Genomic DNA, 15,972 nt, shown 5'->3' with positions numbered 1-15,972 from the left:
ATTCCTGAAGCCTGTGGTCTGTGGGTGTTGGCAGTAACGTTACCCCCCTTTTCTACCCCGGGTCAAATAGAAACAAACATGGGAACTGTGTTTTGCTAGCAATCTATCAACAAGGTCTTGTTGTGACCCATTTAGAAGGTTCACAAGGTACACAGAACTAAATGTTTTGGTTGGCAGCGATCATGTGAAACCTGTTTATTCTTAGAATGATCTGACCCATAAGAGTCTTGATATAAAAGATTGTGTACAGCAAAAATAAAGCCGTCACTTGGGCCATCAGCCCAGGGGACCCTCCTGTTCCCAAACTGGCTTCTCTTCTCTTTTTTTTCTTACATTCTTCCCCTACCCTCAGGACCCTGATCTTGGTGTTTGTTGCGCTGGTGGCAACAAGTGGCGCCCAAACAGGGACCTGAGACAACAAGGAGGAAAGCGAAAGCAGATCACACGGCGTCTAATTCAGGTAGGGGAACTGTGCCAGCAGCACAGACGACGGGAGTAAAACTATGGGACAGAAACAGTCTACGGAACAGGGATATTTTGTAACTGCCTTGCAGGCTCTTATGAAGGAGAAGGGAATTAAGGTTTCTCAGTCAGCCCTTAGGGAATTTTTTGACATAGTGCATGATTATTGCCCATGGTTTCCAGACGGGGGTACAGTTGATTTAAAGGATTGGCAGCAAGTTGGTCAGGAACTTAAGAATCAAATGAAGATTTGTGGGGCTGCGGTTCCAGGGACCTTGTGGTCTACTTGGACCTGTATTAAAGAGGTCCTTGATCCTGGAGGTTGCTGCAGGATTTGAGAGCAATTAATGCTATCATGAAGCCCATGGGGGCTTTACAACCCGGCCTCCCTTCCCCATCGGCCATTCCTTTACAATATCAATTACTAGTTTTGGACTTAAAAGATTGTTTTTTTACCATTCCGTTAGCCCCTGGTGACGGAGAACATTTTGCATTCTCCCTGCCTTCCACTAACTTACAGGAACCTGCTAAGCGGTATCAGTGGAAGGTCTTCTCCACGAACTTACAGGAACCTGCTAAGTATCAGTGGAAGGTATCAGTGGAAGGTCTTACCGCAAGGCATGGCTAACAGTCCAACTTTACGTCAAGAGTTTGTGGCCAGAGCAATTACCCCTTTTAGACAGAGCTTCCCCCGTGTATATTGCATCCATTATATGGATGGCTTACTTTTGGCTGCTGAAACTGAGGAATTATTACAGGAGTCTTTTATTTCTCTTCAAAGATGCCTTAAAGCATATACTTTGATTGTTACCCCTGAGAAAGTTCAAAAGGAAGCCCCTTTTGAATACCTAGGGTATCTCATCTCCAAATCAACTGTTCGACCTCAGAAAGTATCAATTACAACCGGGCATTTGACTACTCTAAATGATTTTCAGAAATTATTAGGAGATATAAATTGGATTAGAAATACACTAGGGGTCACCACAGAAAAATTACTGCCTTTGTTTAATATTCTAAAAGGAGATAGTTCTCCAGCGTCCCCGCGAAGTCTCACTCAAGAAGCTAAAGAAGCCATAAGACATACAGAACAGGCCATTCAGCAGGCCCAAGTCACTAGAATTGACCTTTCTCAGCCTTTGTATCTAATAATATTAAAACCTCAAGTCATCCCCTTTGCAATTCTGTGGCAATCTCATGGCCCACTTGAATGGCTACATTTAGCCTTACACTCCCTGCATGTCATTAATCCTTTGCTATCTATCGTTTGTCTTCTTATCATTAGAGGAAGATCCTGAGCTGTTCAGCTCTTTGGACACGATCCAGAATTTATTGCATGTGTCTTTCTGACACAGAAGCTGGTGGACGCTGCTTTTGCCCAGTCCTTCGAATGGCAATTCGCCTTGGCTAATTTTACAGGCCAAATTAAATTTCATCTACCTTCTGATTCTTTAATACAAGGTTTCAGTCTTATAGATATTTTGCCCTATAATCCTATTGTTTGTCAGCCGATTGAAGATGCTGCTTCCATCTTTGTGGATGCTAGTAAAGAGGGTAAAATTGCAGTGTATTATGTCACTTCCCAACATAAAAATTTGATCACTTTAAATTATACGACTAAATCTGCCCAAAGGGCTGAGCCTTGTGCTGTACAGGTAGCCCTAAAAACTTACCCGGAATCTATAAATGTCTATTCTGACAGTCAGTACATTGTCAAAGCCGTGTTGCAGCTTCCCACTGCCTTTATACTGACAGCGGATGAGGAACTTTATCATCTATTTCATGCTATACAAAAACTTCTTAATTTACGGCACAGTCCAATTTATATTTCCCACATTCGAGCTCACACCGGTCTACCTGGTCCCCTAGCTGCTGGGAATCGGATAGCCGATGCAGCAACCCATTTACTGCAAGTTCTGCCCATTACCACTCCTTTGGAAACAGCCAAAAGGAGTCATGATAATTTTCATCAGAATGCGGCAGCCCTTCGATGAGAATTCAAAATATCTCATGAGGTGGTCAGACAAATTGTTAAACAACGCGACATCTGTCCACAATTCTTCCCACAGCCAGTCTATGCCATTATTCCCCGAGGTCTTCGGCCCAATGATTTGTGGCAAATGGACATCACCCAATATTTACCTTTTGGGAAATTGCAATATATACATGTGTCTGTAGATACTTGCTCAGGCTATATACATCTTCAGCCCACTCAGGAGAAGCATTTGTTGATGTTCAAAATCACCTATTTTCTGCCTTTGCAGCAATGGGCAAACCTCGTAAAATAAAAACTGACAATGGTAGTGCTTTATCCCACAAACCATTTTGCAATCCCCTGAAGGAAGAATTCATTCTGATCTTTGGAAGTTATATGCTGCCTTTGATAAAATATATACTAATGACAGTTTTAGTTTTCCAGAATATTATCTTTCTCCAGTTCTACAATTGCGTGCCTGTGTTCCACCTCCCTACTATTTGATTGTTGGAGATGGGACCATTACTTCAGTGAAAGAAGATCATCATCAGTTATACCGGCTGACTTGTCCTGCTTGTGTTTTGACCAATTGTCTACCAGTAGATGGACCCTGTAGAAGTGAAATGAAGGTTTATCTGCTCTTACAACCTCCCTATTGGATGTTGCCAGTAAATGTTACAGGACCTTGGTATCCTAATTATGGAATGCAATTTGCCTTAGAAATCAGTAAACGGCTGCGCAGGACCAGACGGTTTCTTGGACTCTTGATTGCTGGACTCATAGTAGCAGTGACTGTAATTGCCTCTGCAACTGTATCTGTAATATCCTTACATGAAAGTGCCCAAACAGCATCCCATGTAAATGAATTGGCTCATAATGTATCCAAGGTGTTTGCCACTCAAGAGAGAATAGACCGTAAATTGGAAGCCCAATTGGAGGCACTACAAGAAGCATTGATATATCTTGGTGATCAGTTTGCTGTTTTGCGTACCAGACTTTCTATAATTTGTCATGATGCATATAAGCATATCTGTGTTACCCCTTTAGAGTATACTAATATGACATGGGGACAAGTGCGTCGTCATTTACAAGGGGTTTGGCATGACACTAACACTAGCTTAGACCTCTTACAGCTACAAGAAGAGATAAATGCTATTGCAAGTAGCTCACTCAGTTTCCCTGACCCTGGGGATCTCGCTGGAACCATACTGCACCAACTTAATGGGTTTAATCCATTTAATATTCTTCAGCATTCCTTTTGGATCTTTATTGGAATTGTCTCTGAAATATCTGTTATACTTGTCTTGCTGTGTTGTTTCTGGAGATGGGGTCTCACTGCCTTTACCACGTACCAAGCCAGGATGCACATGTTGCAATTACAAACAATAGGGGGAAATGTGGGAGTGAGTGCCAGGCTGAGACCGGGTTGAGCAATGGCTTCCTTGTTGACTCAGCCAACCCGGTGGTTCCCCCTCCCATTCCCCCACTTGCAAAGGCATACGAAAGCCTTGTCAAGGCTGAGAAAGCTAATTCCTGAAGCCTGTGGTCTGTGGGTGTTGGCAGTAATGTTACCCCCCTTTTCTACCCCGGGTCAAATAGAAACAAACATGGGAACTGTGTTTTGCTAGCAATCTATCAACAAGGTCTTGTTGTGACCCGTTTAGAAAGTTCACAAGATACATAGAACTAAATGTTTTGGTCAGCGATCATGTGAAACCTGTTTATTCTTAGAATGACCTGACCCATAAGAGTCTTGATATAAAAGATTGTGTACAGCAAAAATAAAGCCATCACTTGGGCCATCAGCCCAGGGGACCCTCCTGTTCCTAAACTGGCTTCTCTTCTCTTTTTTTTCTTACATTCCCCTACCCTCAGGACCCTGATCTCGGTGTTTGTTGCGCCGGTTGCAACATATGTATATATGTATATACACAAATATATATACATATTATCCTCTGCTTTCTACCTTCTGGAGTTCTATAACATGAATGGATCAATGGATGAATGTGAATGGGTATTCATGCTGTCAAATGCCTTTTCTGCATCTGTGGAGGTGGTCATGTAATTTTTCTCCTCAGCTCTATTAATACAACAGTCATATTATTAGATTTCATGACATTACACCTTTGCAGTCTTAGGATAAACTGCACCGTGTCATGAACTGGTGTGTGTGTGTGTGTGTGTGTGTGTGTGTGTATGCTTTTGTCATAGGATTGTGTTTGCTGATATTTAAGAAACTTCCTTCGTCGTATTCTTCTGTGCAATTAGACTGTAATTTTCATTTTTGGTGAAAATTTGCTAGATTTTGGAATCAATTATGTACTTGGTTCATCATCTTATCATTAAACGTTTGGTAGAATTTGCCTGAGGAAAGTACCACTCCAGTCACTTTTCTTTCTTTCTTTTTGTTTAATATAATTTATTGTCAAATTGGCTTACATAGAGTGTGTAAAGTGTGCTCCTGGTTTTGGGGGTAGATTCCCGTGGTTCATCGCTTACGTATAATACCCAGTGTTCATCCCATCAAGTGCCCTCCTCAATGCCCATCACCCATTTTCCCCTCTCCCCCCAACAGACACATGATAAGATGCTCAACATCACTCATCATCAGGGAAATACAAATCAAAACCACACTGAGCTACCATCTCACACCAGTCAGAATGGCTAAAATGATGAACAACTCAGGAAACTACAGATGCTGGCAAGGATGTGGAGAAATGGGAACCCTCCTGCCCTGTTGGTGGGATTCCAGTCGCTTTTCTACGGCAGGAGTCTTGAGCCAGTTCATCTATTTCTTCCAAGTAATGGGTTTGTTTAGACCTTCTGTCTCAACTGGGGTCAACTGGGGTAAGTTGTAATTTTCTAGAAATACGTCCATTTCATCTATGTGTTCAAGTGTAGTTGAATAGAGTTGTGCAAGTTCTTCACTTGAGAGTCTTAAGATCTTCCTTTGTTTTGATGACAATTTCCCACTTGTTACTTGAAATGTTCTGTGTCTGTCCTTTCCTGCCTGTTTTCTTGATTACTATACCATTGATTTGTGCATCTTGTTGATCCCTCCTGAACTTATGCCAATATCTTTATGCATAAGTTCTATTGTAGTTTTGTTTTCTAACCCTTTTATTTCTACTTTTACTTTTAATGATTCTCTCTGTCTACATTCTTTTAGTTTCCATTGTGGTCCTTTATCTGGCTTTTTGACTGAATGTTTTATTTATTTATGCTTATTTTTATTGACACAGGTATTTTTACCATAAAATTTACTCTGACAATTGTTCTAGCTTCCAATTCTGATATATTGCATTTTCATTATCATTACTCCCATCAAATTCTGTAGTTTTAACCTGAATTTTCCACTTATTTCTAAGATTTGTTTAACAGCCTCAGAAAGAGTCAGTTTTCATGAATGTTCCATGTTCGTCTGAAGAGTAGATGTATTACCTAATGTAAAGCTTCAGAATTCAGATGTCTATCTATAAGGTGTGTCTTTTGCATTCTGATGTTTAGATCTTCTGTATGATTATTACATTTTTGGGGGGCAAGTTGGTCATTCTTGGAATGAGGGACTTATGTTAAAATCATTGATCATCAGTGTCTTTCTTCCTATTTCTCCTTATACTTCCTACAGTTTTTGCTCTATGAATAGTTTTGCTGTGTGACTGGGTACATAATTATTCATAACTCACATCTTCCTTGTAAATTTTATCCTTTAGCTTTATCAATGGTGCTCTTTTTTTTCTCATCTAAATCATTTTGATGTCAATTCTATCTTCTTGAATGTCAGGATTGTAAACACTGCTTTCTTTTTTATTTGCAATTGGCTTAACCATGTGAATGACATTGTTTTAGGTGTATCTCTTGAAAGAGAATGGTTTTGGATGTTGCTTCAATGGCAATCTTGAAATATTTCTACCATTTACACTTTTTGATAGGATCACTATGTTTGGTCATTTGGCTCTGATCTGTTATAATGTTCATACACACATATAAACTATATATGTAACCTCAGTAGGTCTTTTCACTAGGTTGTCCACTTCACTCTCTCCTTTTTGTTGGTGTTCAGAATGGTTATTATTTTTTTCCAGTAGTTACTTCCATTACTCCTTAATAGCCTACTTAATATTCTTGATATGGAATGGACACTTATTTGTAAATAAATAGGTGGCCAAAGGATATCAATACATAATTCACATAAAAACAATACACATACAAACTGTCAGTTATATGATTGAATTAGTTCTGGAGATCTAGTGTACAGCATGGTGACCATAGTTAATAGTATTGTATCGCATACTTGAAATTTGTTAAGAGGCTAGGTCTCAAGAGTTCTCATTAAAGAAAAGTAACCATGTGACGCAACGGATGTGTTGATTAGCTTGATTGTGGCAATCATTTTGCAATGTATACGTATATCGAATCATCAAATTGTACACTTCAAAATATATACAATTTTAATTTCTCAATTATACTTCAATATGGCTGAGGAAAAAACCAACTGCATACCCACTGCCCTTTTAATATATGCTTAATCAAAATAATTAGAGAAATACAAATTAGTACCCTGGGCTATCATGCTAAGTGCAACAGGCACGTTGCTGAAAAGAATATATAATTCTATCTCAATTTTGCAAAAGGATATATGTATGTGAATATGTTTTGTGTATTTCAACACACATGCATACACACGCATCTCTAAGTAGGTGAATGTGTACACACACACACACACACATGCACGTCTCTAAGCAGGTAGATGAATGGGATCGTGAGTACTGAGTTCCTGAGTTCCTTTCATAAGCCTGACTGACCTCAGTTGTCTGTAAAATGGTCATAGTAATACTTACCTCACGAAGCTGTTATGAGTAGAGAAGACAAAAACTATAGAAAATGTGTGACCCATAATGCTTAAATAAATTAAAGTTTGTTCTCCCCTGTGTTCTTCCTCTCACAAAAGGGCTCATTTAAGCATGGATATCTCATAGAGGTACTTGGATCGGAGGCAGCAAGAAACAAAATGTATACACACTTATATGATAAATGAGCTTTGCTGTCATTTCTTTGTAGGAGGAGATACCGACGCATGGTGTGGGAGAGGAAGCAAATCATCCCCCAACTACTTTTTATTTGATGTGTGTTATCCTGAGAGGCCTGAGAAAATTGAAACTTAAAAGCTTAAGTTATGGAAAACTGAAACCTAACCAAGCTTAACCAGCTTGTTCCGCTTCTGTACAATTGCTTGGCGCACCCATGTATTCCTGATCAATCATTATTGCCTGGCACATCCGTATATTCTTGATCAACCATTGTTACTTGGCACATCCGTGTACTCCTGATCAATCATTGTTGCTTGGCACATCCGTGTATTCCTGATCAATCATTGTGATACCCGTACCCCCGGTTGTGGTCTGACCTGAAGGCAGGAACCAATCGAATACTGTTAAGTGTCCAACTTTAAACACCAACCAATCGCAGCTCTGTAACTGTGGAAAATTCCTGATTTCCCCATGACTTGTTTGTACCTGTCTATAAAAGGGGTGTAAAAACCTCTCTCAGGGCCTCTTGGCGTCACCGGCAACGGGGGCGCAGAGGTCCAGGTTCGAACCTGCAATAAATGACCCTTGCTGCTTAGCTTTGACTCTGGACTCTGGTGGTTCGTTTTGGGGGTCTCTTAGACTCTGGGCATTTCAATCCTACTTGCCACAAATATGCCACTCATAGATCATTCCTGCTAATGTTTTCACCTGCATTGTATTCTTCCAAAAGTTTTCTTATGCAGGTGTTTAGATATTTCTGCATGCATGTATTTATATGTTTATATTCAAAAGATGAGGTCTCAGGTTTCATGTAGTCTTATAAACTTATATCACTCTAGTGGATTTATTTTTGCCCCCCAAAAGGTATGTCCAAATCCTAACCCCCATATCTGTCAACATGACCTCATTTCAAAATAGAGTCTTTGCAAATGTGATTAAGTTAAAGATCTCGAGATGAGATTACCCTGAATTTAAGGTGTTTCCTGGATTCAATGACTGCTGTCCTCCTAAGAGAAACAAAAGAGAGATTGCACACACACACCGGGAAGAAGATGAGTCGCACTGCCACAAACCAAGGAAATCCAGGAGCTACCAGAAGTTGGAAGAGGTAAGGAAGGATTCTCTTCTTGAGGCTTCAGGGAGAGTGCGGCCTTACTAACACCTTATTTTAGACTTCTGGTCTCCATAACAGTGAGACACTAAATTCCCCTTGTTTTAGGTCACAAATTTTGTCATATTTTTTTTTAATTGAAGCCCTAGGAAACTAATACACCTATTAGCAACATACTTCAGTGTCATCGGTTGTGAATTCATGTCAGTCTATATCCTTTTTTTTTTTAAATTCCTGTGGGAATGGTAATATCAATTATGATATGTAAAAATAGATATGGCTGAAAATTTCTTATGTGCTAATATTTTATGAATTGTTTCATTTAATGGCCACAGCACTCCTACGAGGTAGATCCTGCTGCCAATTCCTATTTTGTAGGCAAAAAGTTGAGGGACACAAAGAACAAGGACTTGGCCAGGACCGCACATTTAAGGAGCAGGACAGCTTGGGTTTGTACCCAGTACTTCATTCTCCAGAGCATGCCCCATGCCTAGGAAACTGTCAAAGATTTGCTGTTCATTAACAGAAGCAGTGTGCACAAATATTATTATTTTAGGAGGTTATTTAAATGAATATTCAGTATGTGTCAATATACGTATATGAAAAAAGTTGGACCTGGTGACAAAAGATGGCTTGCGATCTTGGTGAAAGCACATTCATTGCAATTATGGGGAAGGAAGACACAGTGCAGTGAGGTAAGGAGTCAATGGGAAGTGAAGAATGATAACAGGAAATGCAGGAAATGACTTCTGTAACTTTGTCTTTGAAGGAATCAAGGAAAGAGGAAGAGACAGAGAGAGAGAGAAAGGGAGAAAGAGAGAGGAAAGGTGAGAGAGAGAGAGAGAAAGAAAAGAAGAGAGAGAGAGAGAGAGAGTGAGAGCGTGCCACCTCTGGCTTAAAGGAGATGAGGGGTCCAAGGAGAGACTTTTTTTCTTGTTTTTAATCTTTAATGCCTTGAAAGGGCTAATTTAAAAGTTCGTGTGAAGGAGCCATCTCATCTCAGATTTAACACTTGAATATGCCCACATATTTATTTCTCTTCTTAGTCTCTTGTTTTAGAGTTAATGAAATGACTCTAATGCAACAGTATGAGTTTTAAGTTGAGTACCACATATATTTAATTATCAGTGAATGAAATAAATGAATAATTGTGTATCAAAGAAATGTTAGCAATTTGTAGGTTTTTGCCTTTCAGGGAAGCATCAGACAGCTGAAATCCTGGTGGATGTGGTGAGATAACATATGAAATGAAGACCTCTGTACTGATGACTGCACAAAAGGTCCAAATTTTTCCTATAAATGTATTAGCATTCCGAGCAGTCCAGGAGCAGCAGTTAAGCTAATACCACACTGTTTCCCTGGTGTCATTTCTCACTGAGCTCATCAGGTGAGTCAAAAACAAGCCTGTCTTTCCAGCGTGGGGAACTGAATTAGGTTCTGCTCAGAGGCAGGATGGTATTAAACAGCCCTTTGGGGCTTCTGAGTCACTGAAGAAAGTAGAGAACCTTCCCTCCAATGTCAAGGGCACTCAAAGGCAATTTTATTGACTTATTTTTTTTAATGTTTATTTATTTTTGACAGAGAGAGAGAAAGAGAGAGAGAGAAAGAGAGAGAGAGAGAGAGCATGAGCTGGGGAGGGACAGAGAGAGAGGGAGACACAGAATCTGAAGCAGGCTCCAGGCTCTAAGCTGTCAGCACAGAGCCCAACACGAGTCTCAAACACGCTGACCCCAAGACCATGACCTCAGCCCAAAGCTAAGACTGGACACTTAACCAACTGAGCCACCCAGGCGCCCCGATTATTATTTTTTTTTAACTGAGTGTGGGTCACGGTTATGGACTGAATGCTTCTGTCCACCTCCCCATGCCCCCATGCCCCCATGCCCCCACACCCTGGCCAAGTTCATGTGTAAGTTCTATCCCCTAAGATGATGGAATTTGGAGTGGGGCTTTCAGGAGCTCATTGGGATTGAATGAGGTCATAAGGGTATGACCCTCATGATGGGATTAGTGTCCTTAGAAGAGGAAATACTAGAGATCTTGCCCTCTCTCTCTCTCCCTCTCTGCCAACTGAGGACTCAGCAAGAAGACAGCCATGTATAAGCCAGGAAGAGAGCTCTCCCCACATACCAACTGTGCTGGAATCCTGGTCTTGGACTTCCAGCCTCCATAACTGCAAAAAAAAAAATATGCATTTTTGTTGTTTAAGTCACCCAGCCTATGGTATGTTGTTATGAGTGCCCAAGCTGATTAATGTGTTCACCTTTTCCTCATTTGTATGTCTTGTAATACTTTTGAAAATTAGACCTTTTACATAATACATGTTTGCAACTCTGGCTTCTGATATTTTTCAACAATTTTGCTGTTGCTAATCTATATTGTTTGTTTGTTTAGCCATATGTCTGGAAGAAACCTTTGAAATTTGCTTCCTTTGTCAAATACAGCAGATGATGCCTTGTTTAGTGTGTGTGTGTGTGTGTGTGTGTGTGTGTGTGTGTACTTTTGTGCACATGTAGGAGCATGTCTTGCTCAGTTTTGTTCTTGCTTCTATTTATAGGTCTGTCTTATTAAGGGCATCCACTGGTTCTGTGTAGTCTAAGGATGAATAAATGATTGGATAGAGTTTGTGCTCCAACAACTCCAGCCAGTAAGGCTTCTGTGCTCTGTCATTATATCTGTGTGTGGGTAGGGGAGTGCATTCAAAGTTCTGGGTTCTTGTCACATCTCCTCTGTCTGTGAATGCTTGGCTCTCTCAGGGCTGGGGCCCTGGCTAGGGTTTGGGTTAGGTCTCAAGAGGGGTCAGGGCCTGGACCCCCAGCAGTGCAGTAGTCTCCCCAGAGGGCTGAGTTGAGGGCACAGGTTAGGATGCGGGTCAGGCTCAGTCTTTGGGTTCAGGTTAGGATGCAGGTCAGGCTCAGTCTTTGGGTTCAAGTTCCAGCCTCTGGTGTGGGCCAAGCTTAGCTTTGACCTCAGCATCCCCCTTGTGCAGCCCCATCCCTGCTTTAGAGATGGCATGACGACTTTCCAGGTTCCAGCTCAATAATCTTGCACCGGTTCTGGGCTCCAAATCCATTCTGTTCTCAGACCTAGGAATTGGGCCCCCATAAGGAAAGAGCCTTGGCTAGGGATAGGGTTAGATCCCAGGAGGGTTCAGGGGCTGAACCGACAGCAGTCCAGTGACTTCCCTGGAGGGCTGAGTTGAGGGAGCCTGTTAGGGTGTGGGACAAGCATAGGGTTTGGGTGCAGTGGACGACCAATTGTGTGTCCCATGCTTAAGTTTGGGCCCCAGATCCTCCTCTGAGGCTCCATTCAGGCCCTGGAAACTCACCACTAGTCAGGAGTGTTTGGACAGCTGGGCTCTTTCTGATCTCTGCTATGCATTCATGTAGCTGCAGCCAGGAACATGCTCACCGCAACCATGACCACGAGCTCAGGCTAGCAGAGTCATTACAGCTCCCACCTATCCACTTCAGAGATCATCAATGCCACCAACAGCTTCCCAAATTCAGCCAATCCCTTTAAGCACATCAGAAAACCTCCTGTTCCTCCTGACCTGCCACACTGTAGAATTCCATACCTATCAAGCTGGGGGGTGGAATGAAATGGAATGGGAGCAGCCCCACCCAAACATCACAGAATCCCACTATTTTATGTAAAGTTCAGCAGTTTTCAAAACATTCAGATTATTGTACACCTCTGGTCGCTTTCCAAGGCATGGAAATGGCTGGTTATTAAAATGTTGTCCAGCATGGTAGTTGCTTTTTTGGGGACAGGAGCTGCCAGTCCTCTCAGTGGCCATAGCCAGAAATCCTCCTCCTTTTTCTGAACCCGACCTTCTTTCACAATTGTAATATTGCTCTTGTTGGCTCCTCTCTGAGCTCCCAAAATAGAGAAACACTTTGTGATGTCAGCTTTGGGTCTGGGCACTCCACTGTGGCTACTGCTTTCCTCCTCATGCTCTAGTGATGACTCAGCCTACAAAGCTGTACACTCTGGCCTCTTATTGAGTAAGAATTGCCTCAAGTCCTCATTAAAACAGCATATGTATCTTGATTTAATAGACACCAACCGTCAGTGGCTTGTAAGGAGATGGGGACTTATGAGGAAGGCTTTACACATTCCCAGGCCCTTGTTTATAATCCCAGTAAGAAAACCCCCTGACCTCCCCTGCTTATAGGTAATGTGTTGGTTGAAGGTCAAAACCTGAAATAAATATTGCAACTGGTGTTCATGACTTCAACTAGTAAGAAAGACTGCACTCTCTACAAGGCCAGCTTCCACACATAAATCTGCACTTATTTTATTTATTTATTTATTTATTTATTTATTTTATCGGAGGGGGGGTATTACTTTAGTTAGTAAAAACACAAGCCCTCCTCCCTGAGAAATTTCTTGACTTCATTTTTTAAAGGCATATTTTTTAAAAGTAATTTTAGGCTTACAACAAAATTTGGAGGAAGGTAGAGATTTTCCAAATAATTTCTGCCCTCACACATGCATAATCACCCTCATTATCATCTTTCACCAGAATGATACTTTTCTTTTTTTTTTAACCACTGATGAACCTACATTGGCACACCATAGTCACCCAGTACCCATAATTTGACCTCAGGCTCACCATTGGTGTTGTACATTACGTGGATTTAGACAAATATATAATGATGCATTTCTATCACTATAATATCACACACAGCATTTTTATTGCTGTAAAAGTCCTCTGTGCTCTGTCTACTCATTTCTCACTCCCTCCACACACACACTGTCGCCTTTACATTGAGTCCATAGTTTTGCCTTTTCCACACTGTCATATAATTGTAATCCTACACTTTTCAGATGGGTACTTTCACTTAGTAATATATATTTAAGGTTCTTCCATGATTTTTCATGGCTTGATATCTCATTTCTTTTTAGCACCGAATAAATAAATATGCCATTGTCTGGATGTATCATAGTTTATCTACTCACAAACTGAAGGACATCTTCAGAAACTTGATTGCTTCCAAGTTTTGGCAATTGTGAATAAAAATTCTACAAACATCTGTGTACAGGTTTTTGCGTAGACATAAGTTTTTAACTTCTTTGGATAAATAAACAAGGTACATGATCGTTAGGTAGTATGGTTAGAGGATGTATAATTTTGTAAGAAACCACCAAACTGTCTTACAAAGTGGCTGTACTATTTTGCATTCCCACCAGCAATGAAGAAGAGTTATTTTTGCTCTACATCCTTGCCAGCGTTTGGTGTTTTCAGTGTTCTGGATTTTGGCCATTCTAATAAGTGCATAGTGGTACTTCACTGTTGTCTTAATTTGCATTTTCCTGATGACATATGATGTGACTCATCTTTCATAGGCTCATCTACCATCTACCTACCTTCTTTGATGAGGTGTCTGTTAAGATCTTTGGCCCATTTTTGTAATCAGGCTATTCATTTATTATGGTTGAGCTTTAAGAATTCTTTGTATATTTTGGATAGCAGTCCTTTGTCACATGTGTCTTTTGCAAATACTTTCTCCCAGACGGTGGCATGTTTTCTAATTTTCTTGACATTGTTTTTCACAGAGCGGACGTTTTCATTTTAATAAAGTCCAACATATCGGTTATTTATTTCATGAATAGTGACTTCTGAATTTTATCTGAAAAGCCATCACCATACCTAAGGTCATCTAGTTATTCTCCTATGTTATCTTCAAGAAGTCTTATAGTTTTGCATTTTACATTTATGTCTGTGATCCATTTTAAGTTAACTTTTATGAAGAGTATAAGGTCTGTATCTAGATTTTTATTGTTTTGTATGTGGATGTCTGTTTGTTCCTGCACTATTTTTGAAGAGACAATTTTTACCCATTGTATTGCCTTTGCTCCTTTGTCAAAGATTGGTTGACTACATGCATGTAGATCTACTTCTGTGCTCCTCCATTTGATATAATTTTATATGACTTTGTCAAAATTACACTGTCTAGATTGCTGTAGATTTATAGTAAGTCTTGAAGTTGGGTATGTTCAGCCCTCTAACTTTGTAGTTCTCCTTCAATATTGTGTTGGCTATTCTGGGCTTTTGCCTCTCCATATAAACTTTAGCATTCATTAGTTTTTTTTTTTTTTTGAAATGGGTTTAGACAAGTTAATTACCAAATACGTTGGGCAGAACAAGCATCAAGCATAATCAATACATTCTGGAAAAGAAGTATCATGGGAGGGGATGACAGGTAGTCTTAACAGATACTAAAGCATAGAATATGCACTATAAAAGAGTGTGGCATTTCCCATGAATAGACAGAAAGATTAATAAAACAGCACAAAGAATACTTACAACCAACTACATTTGAGAATTTAAAATATAATTAAGGCAGTATTTTTAATCAGCAGATATATCACAGATTATTTACAAAATGGTACTGTGATAACTTGATGCCCATAAGCATAAGGCCATTCCACCTAGAACAATTCCTGACAGCAGAATACTAGAAACAAGACTAATGTCCACCAATAGGTAGATAGTTGAATAATCCAACATACATCCATGCTAGAGAGTACTATGTCACTATGAAGACAATAGAGACCCCGTCTCTTTACTGCTATGCAGTGTTCTCTAGGTTATACTGTTAAGTGAAAAAAGGAAGGTGCAGAAATGTGTGTAGAGATGCTGCATTCCAATACGGTATCTACTAGTCATGCATGGCTATTTGTATTTAAATTTATTAAATTTAAAAGACACTCAAAATTTAGTTATTCCAGGGTTAGAGGAATAGCAAGGATGGAAGCTTATGATGTATGTTTTCTGAAAAATATAATACATATTTACTGGCTCCATGAACTGAGAAGGCAAGAAACAGTGGTCAATCCAGTAGTACTGAGCAATTCTAGTATCCAGGCTGATTCCTCTAAAATAATTTCCCACTGAAAGAAAGCCAGGATTCCTTGGAGAAATGGTGGGTTCCAGGTCTGGGGTAGAGTTTTTCACAGGAGAGTCTGGACCAAACTATCATTCCTGAAATCATGTCAAAACCAATCAGAGGCCAACCTAAAGAGACTCCCACTGGCCAAACATAGAACAATTTGAGCATCAAATAAAATAATGACTACAATGGATCAAAACACAACACACATACAAATATTTATGAACTCCGCATGACAGTCTAAAAGCAAAGCAAAGCAAAACAAAACAAAACAAAACAACAAGCTCATTGCTCATCTTTGGAGGCTTCTAGAGAAACAACTCATTATTGCGAAAAGTGGAAATGTTGCCAGAGAATTAAGCAGTCATCCTACCCTTCTTGTGCATACCATATGCAGTGTGATCTAATAGCTGATGAAAGGAAGTTTCTTGTATATATGGATTCCAGATAATAAATGAAGAGGTAATTATAGAACTAGAATAGCGCCCTTTTGCAACA

General features: G+C 40.2%; 1 protein-coding gene and 1 pseudogene across 1 annotated transcript; one reads left to right on the top strand and one right to left on the bottom strand.

The window, feature by feature from the left end:
• Positions 1-389: 389 nt before the first annotated feature.
• Positions 390-4,210, top strand: LOC125157103 (endogenous retrovirus group K member 7 Env polyprotein-like). The gene is made up of 2 exons (XM_047843326.1): positions 390-460; positions 2,897-4,210. The coding sequence occupies exon 2, from the start codon at positions 3,058-3,060 to the stop codon at positions 3,862-3,864; it is 807 nt and encodes a 268-aa protein (XP_047699282.1). The 5' UTR covers positions 390-460; positions 2,897-3,057; the 3' UTR covers positions 3,865-4,210.
• A 7,279-nt stretch (positions 4,211-11,489) lies between these two features.
• Positions 11,490-15,972, bottom strand: part of LOC125157017 (NADH dehydrogenase [ubiquinone] 1 beta subcomplex subunit 5, mitochondrial-like) — a 42,377-nt pseudogene continuing 37,894 nt past the window's right edge.

Source organism: Prionailurus viverrinus, chromosome X (assembly GCF_022837055.1).
Source record: "Prionailurus viverrinus isolate Anna chromosome X, UM_Priviv_1.0, whole genome shotgun sequence".
Lineage (NCBI taxonomy): Eukaryota > Metazoa > Chordata > Mammalia > Carnivora > Felidae > Prionailurus > Prionailurus viverrinus.
This window is presented reverse-complemented; position numbering and strand designations above follow the sequence as displayed.

Excerpts from the sequence above, each read along its gene's own strand:
- LOC125157103 (XM_047843326.1), top strand. The coding sequence starts at position 3,058 with ATGAAGGTTTATCTGCTCTTACAACCTCCCTATTGGATGTTGCCAGTA.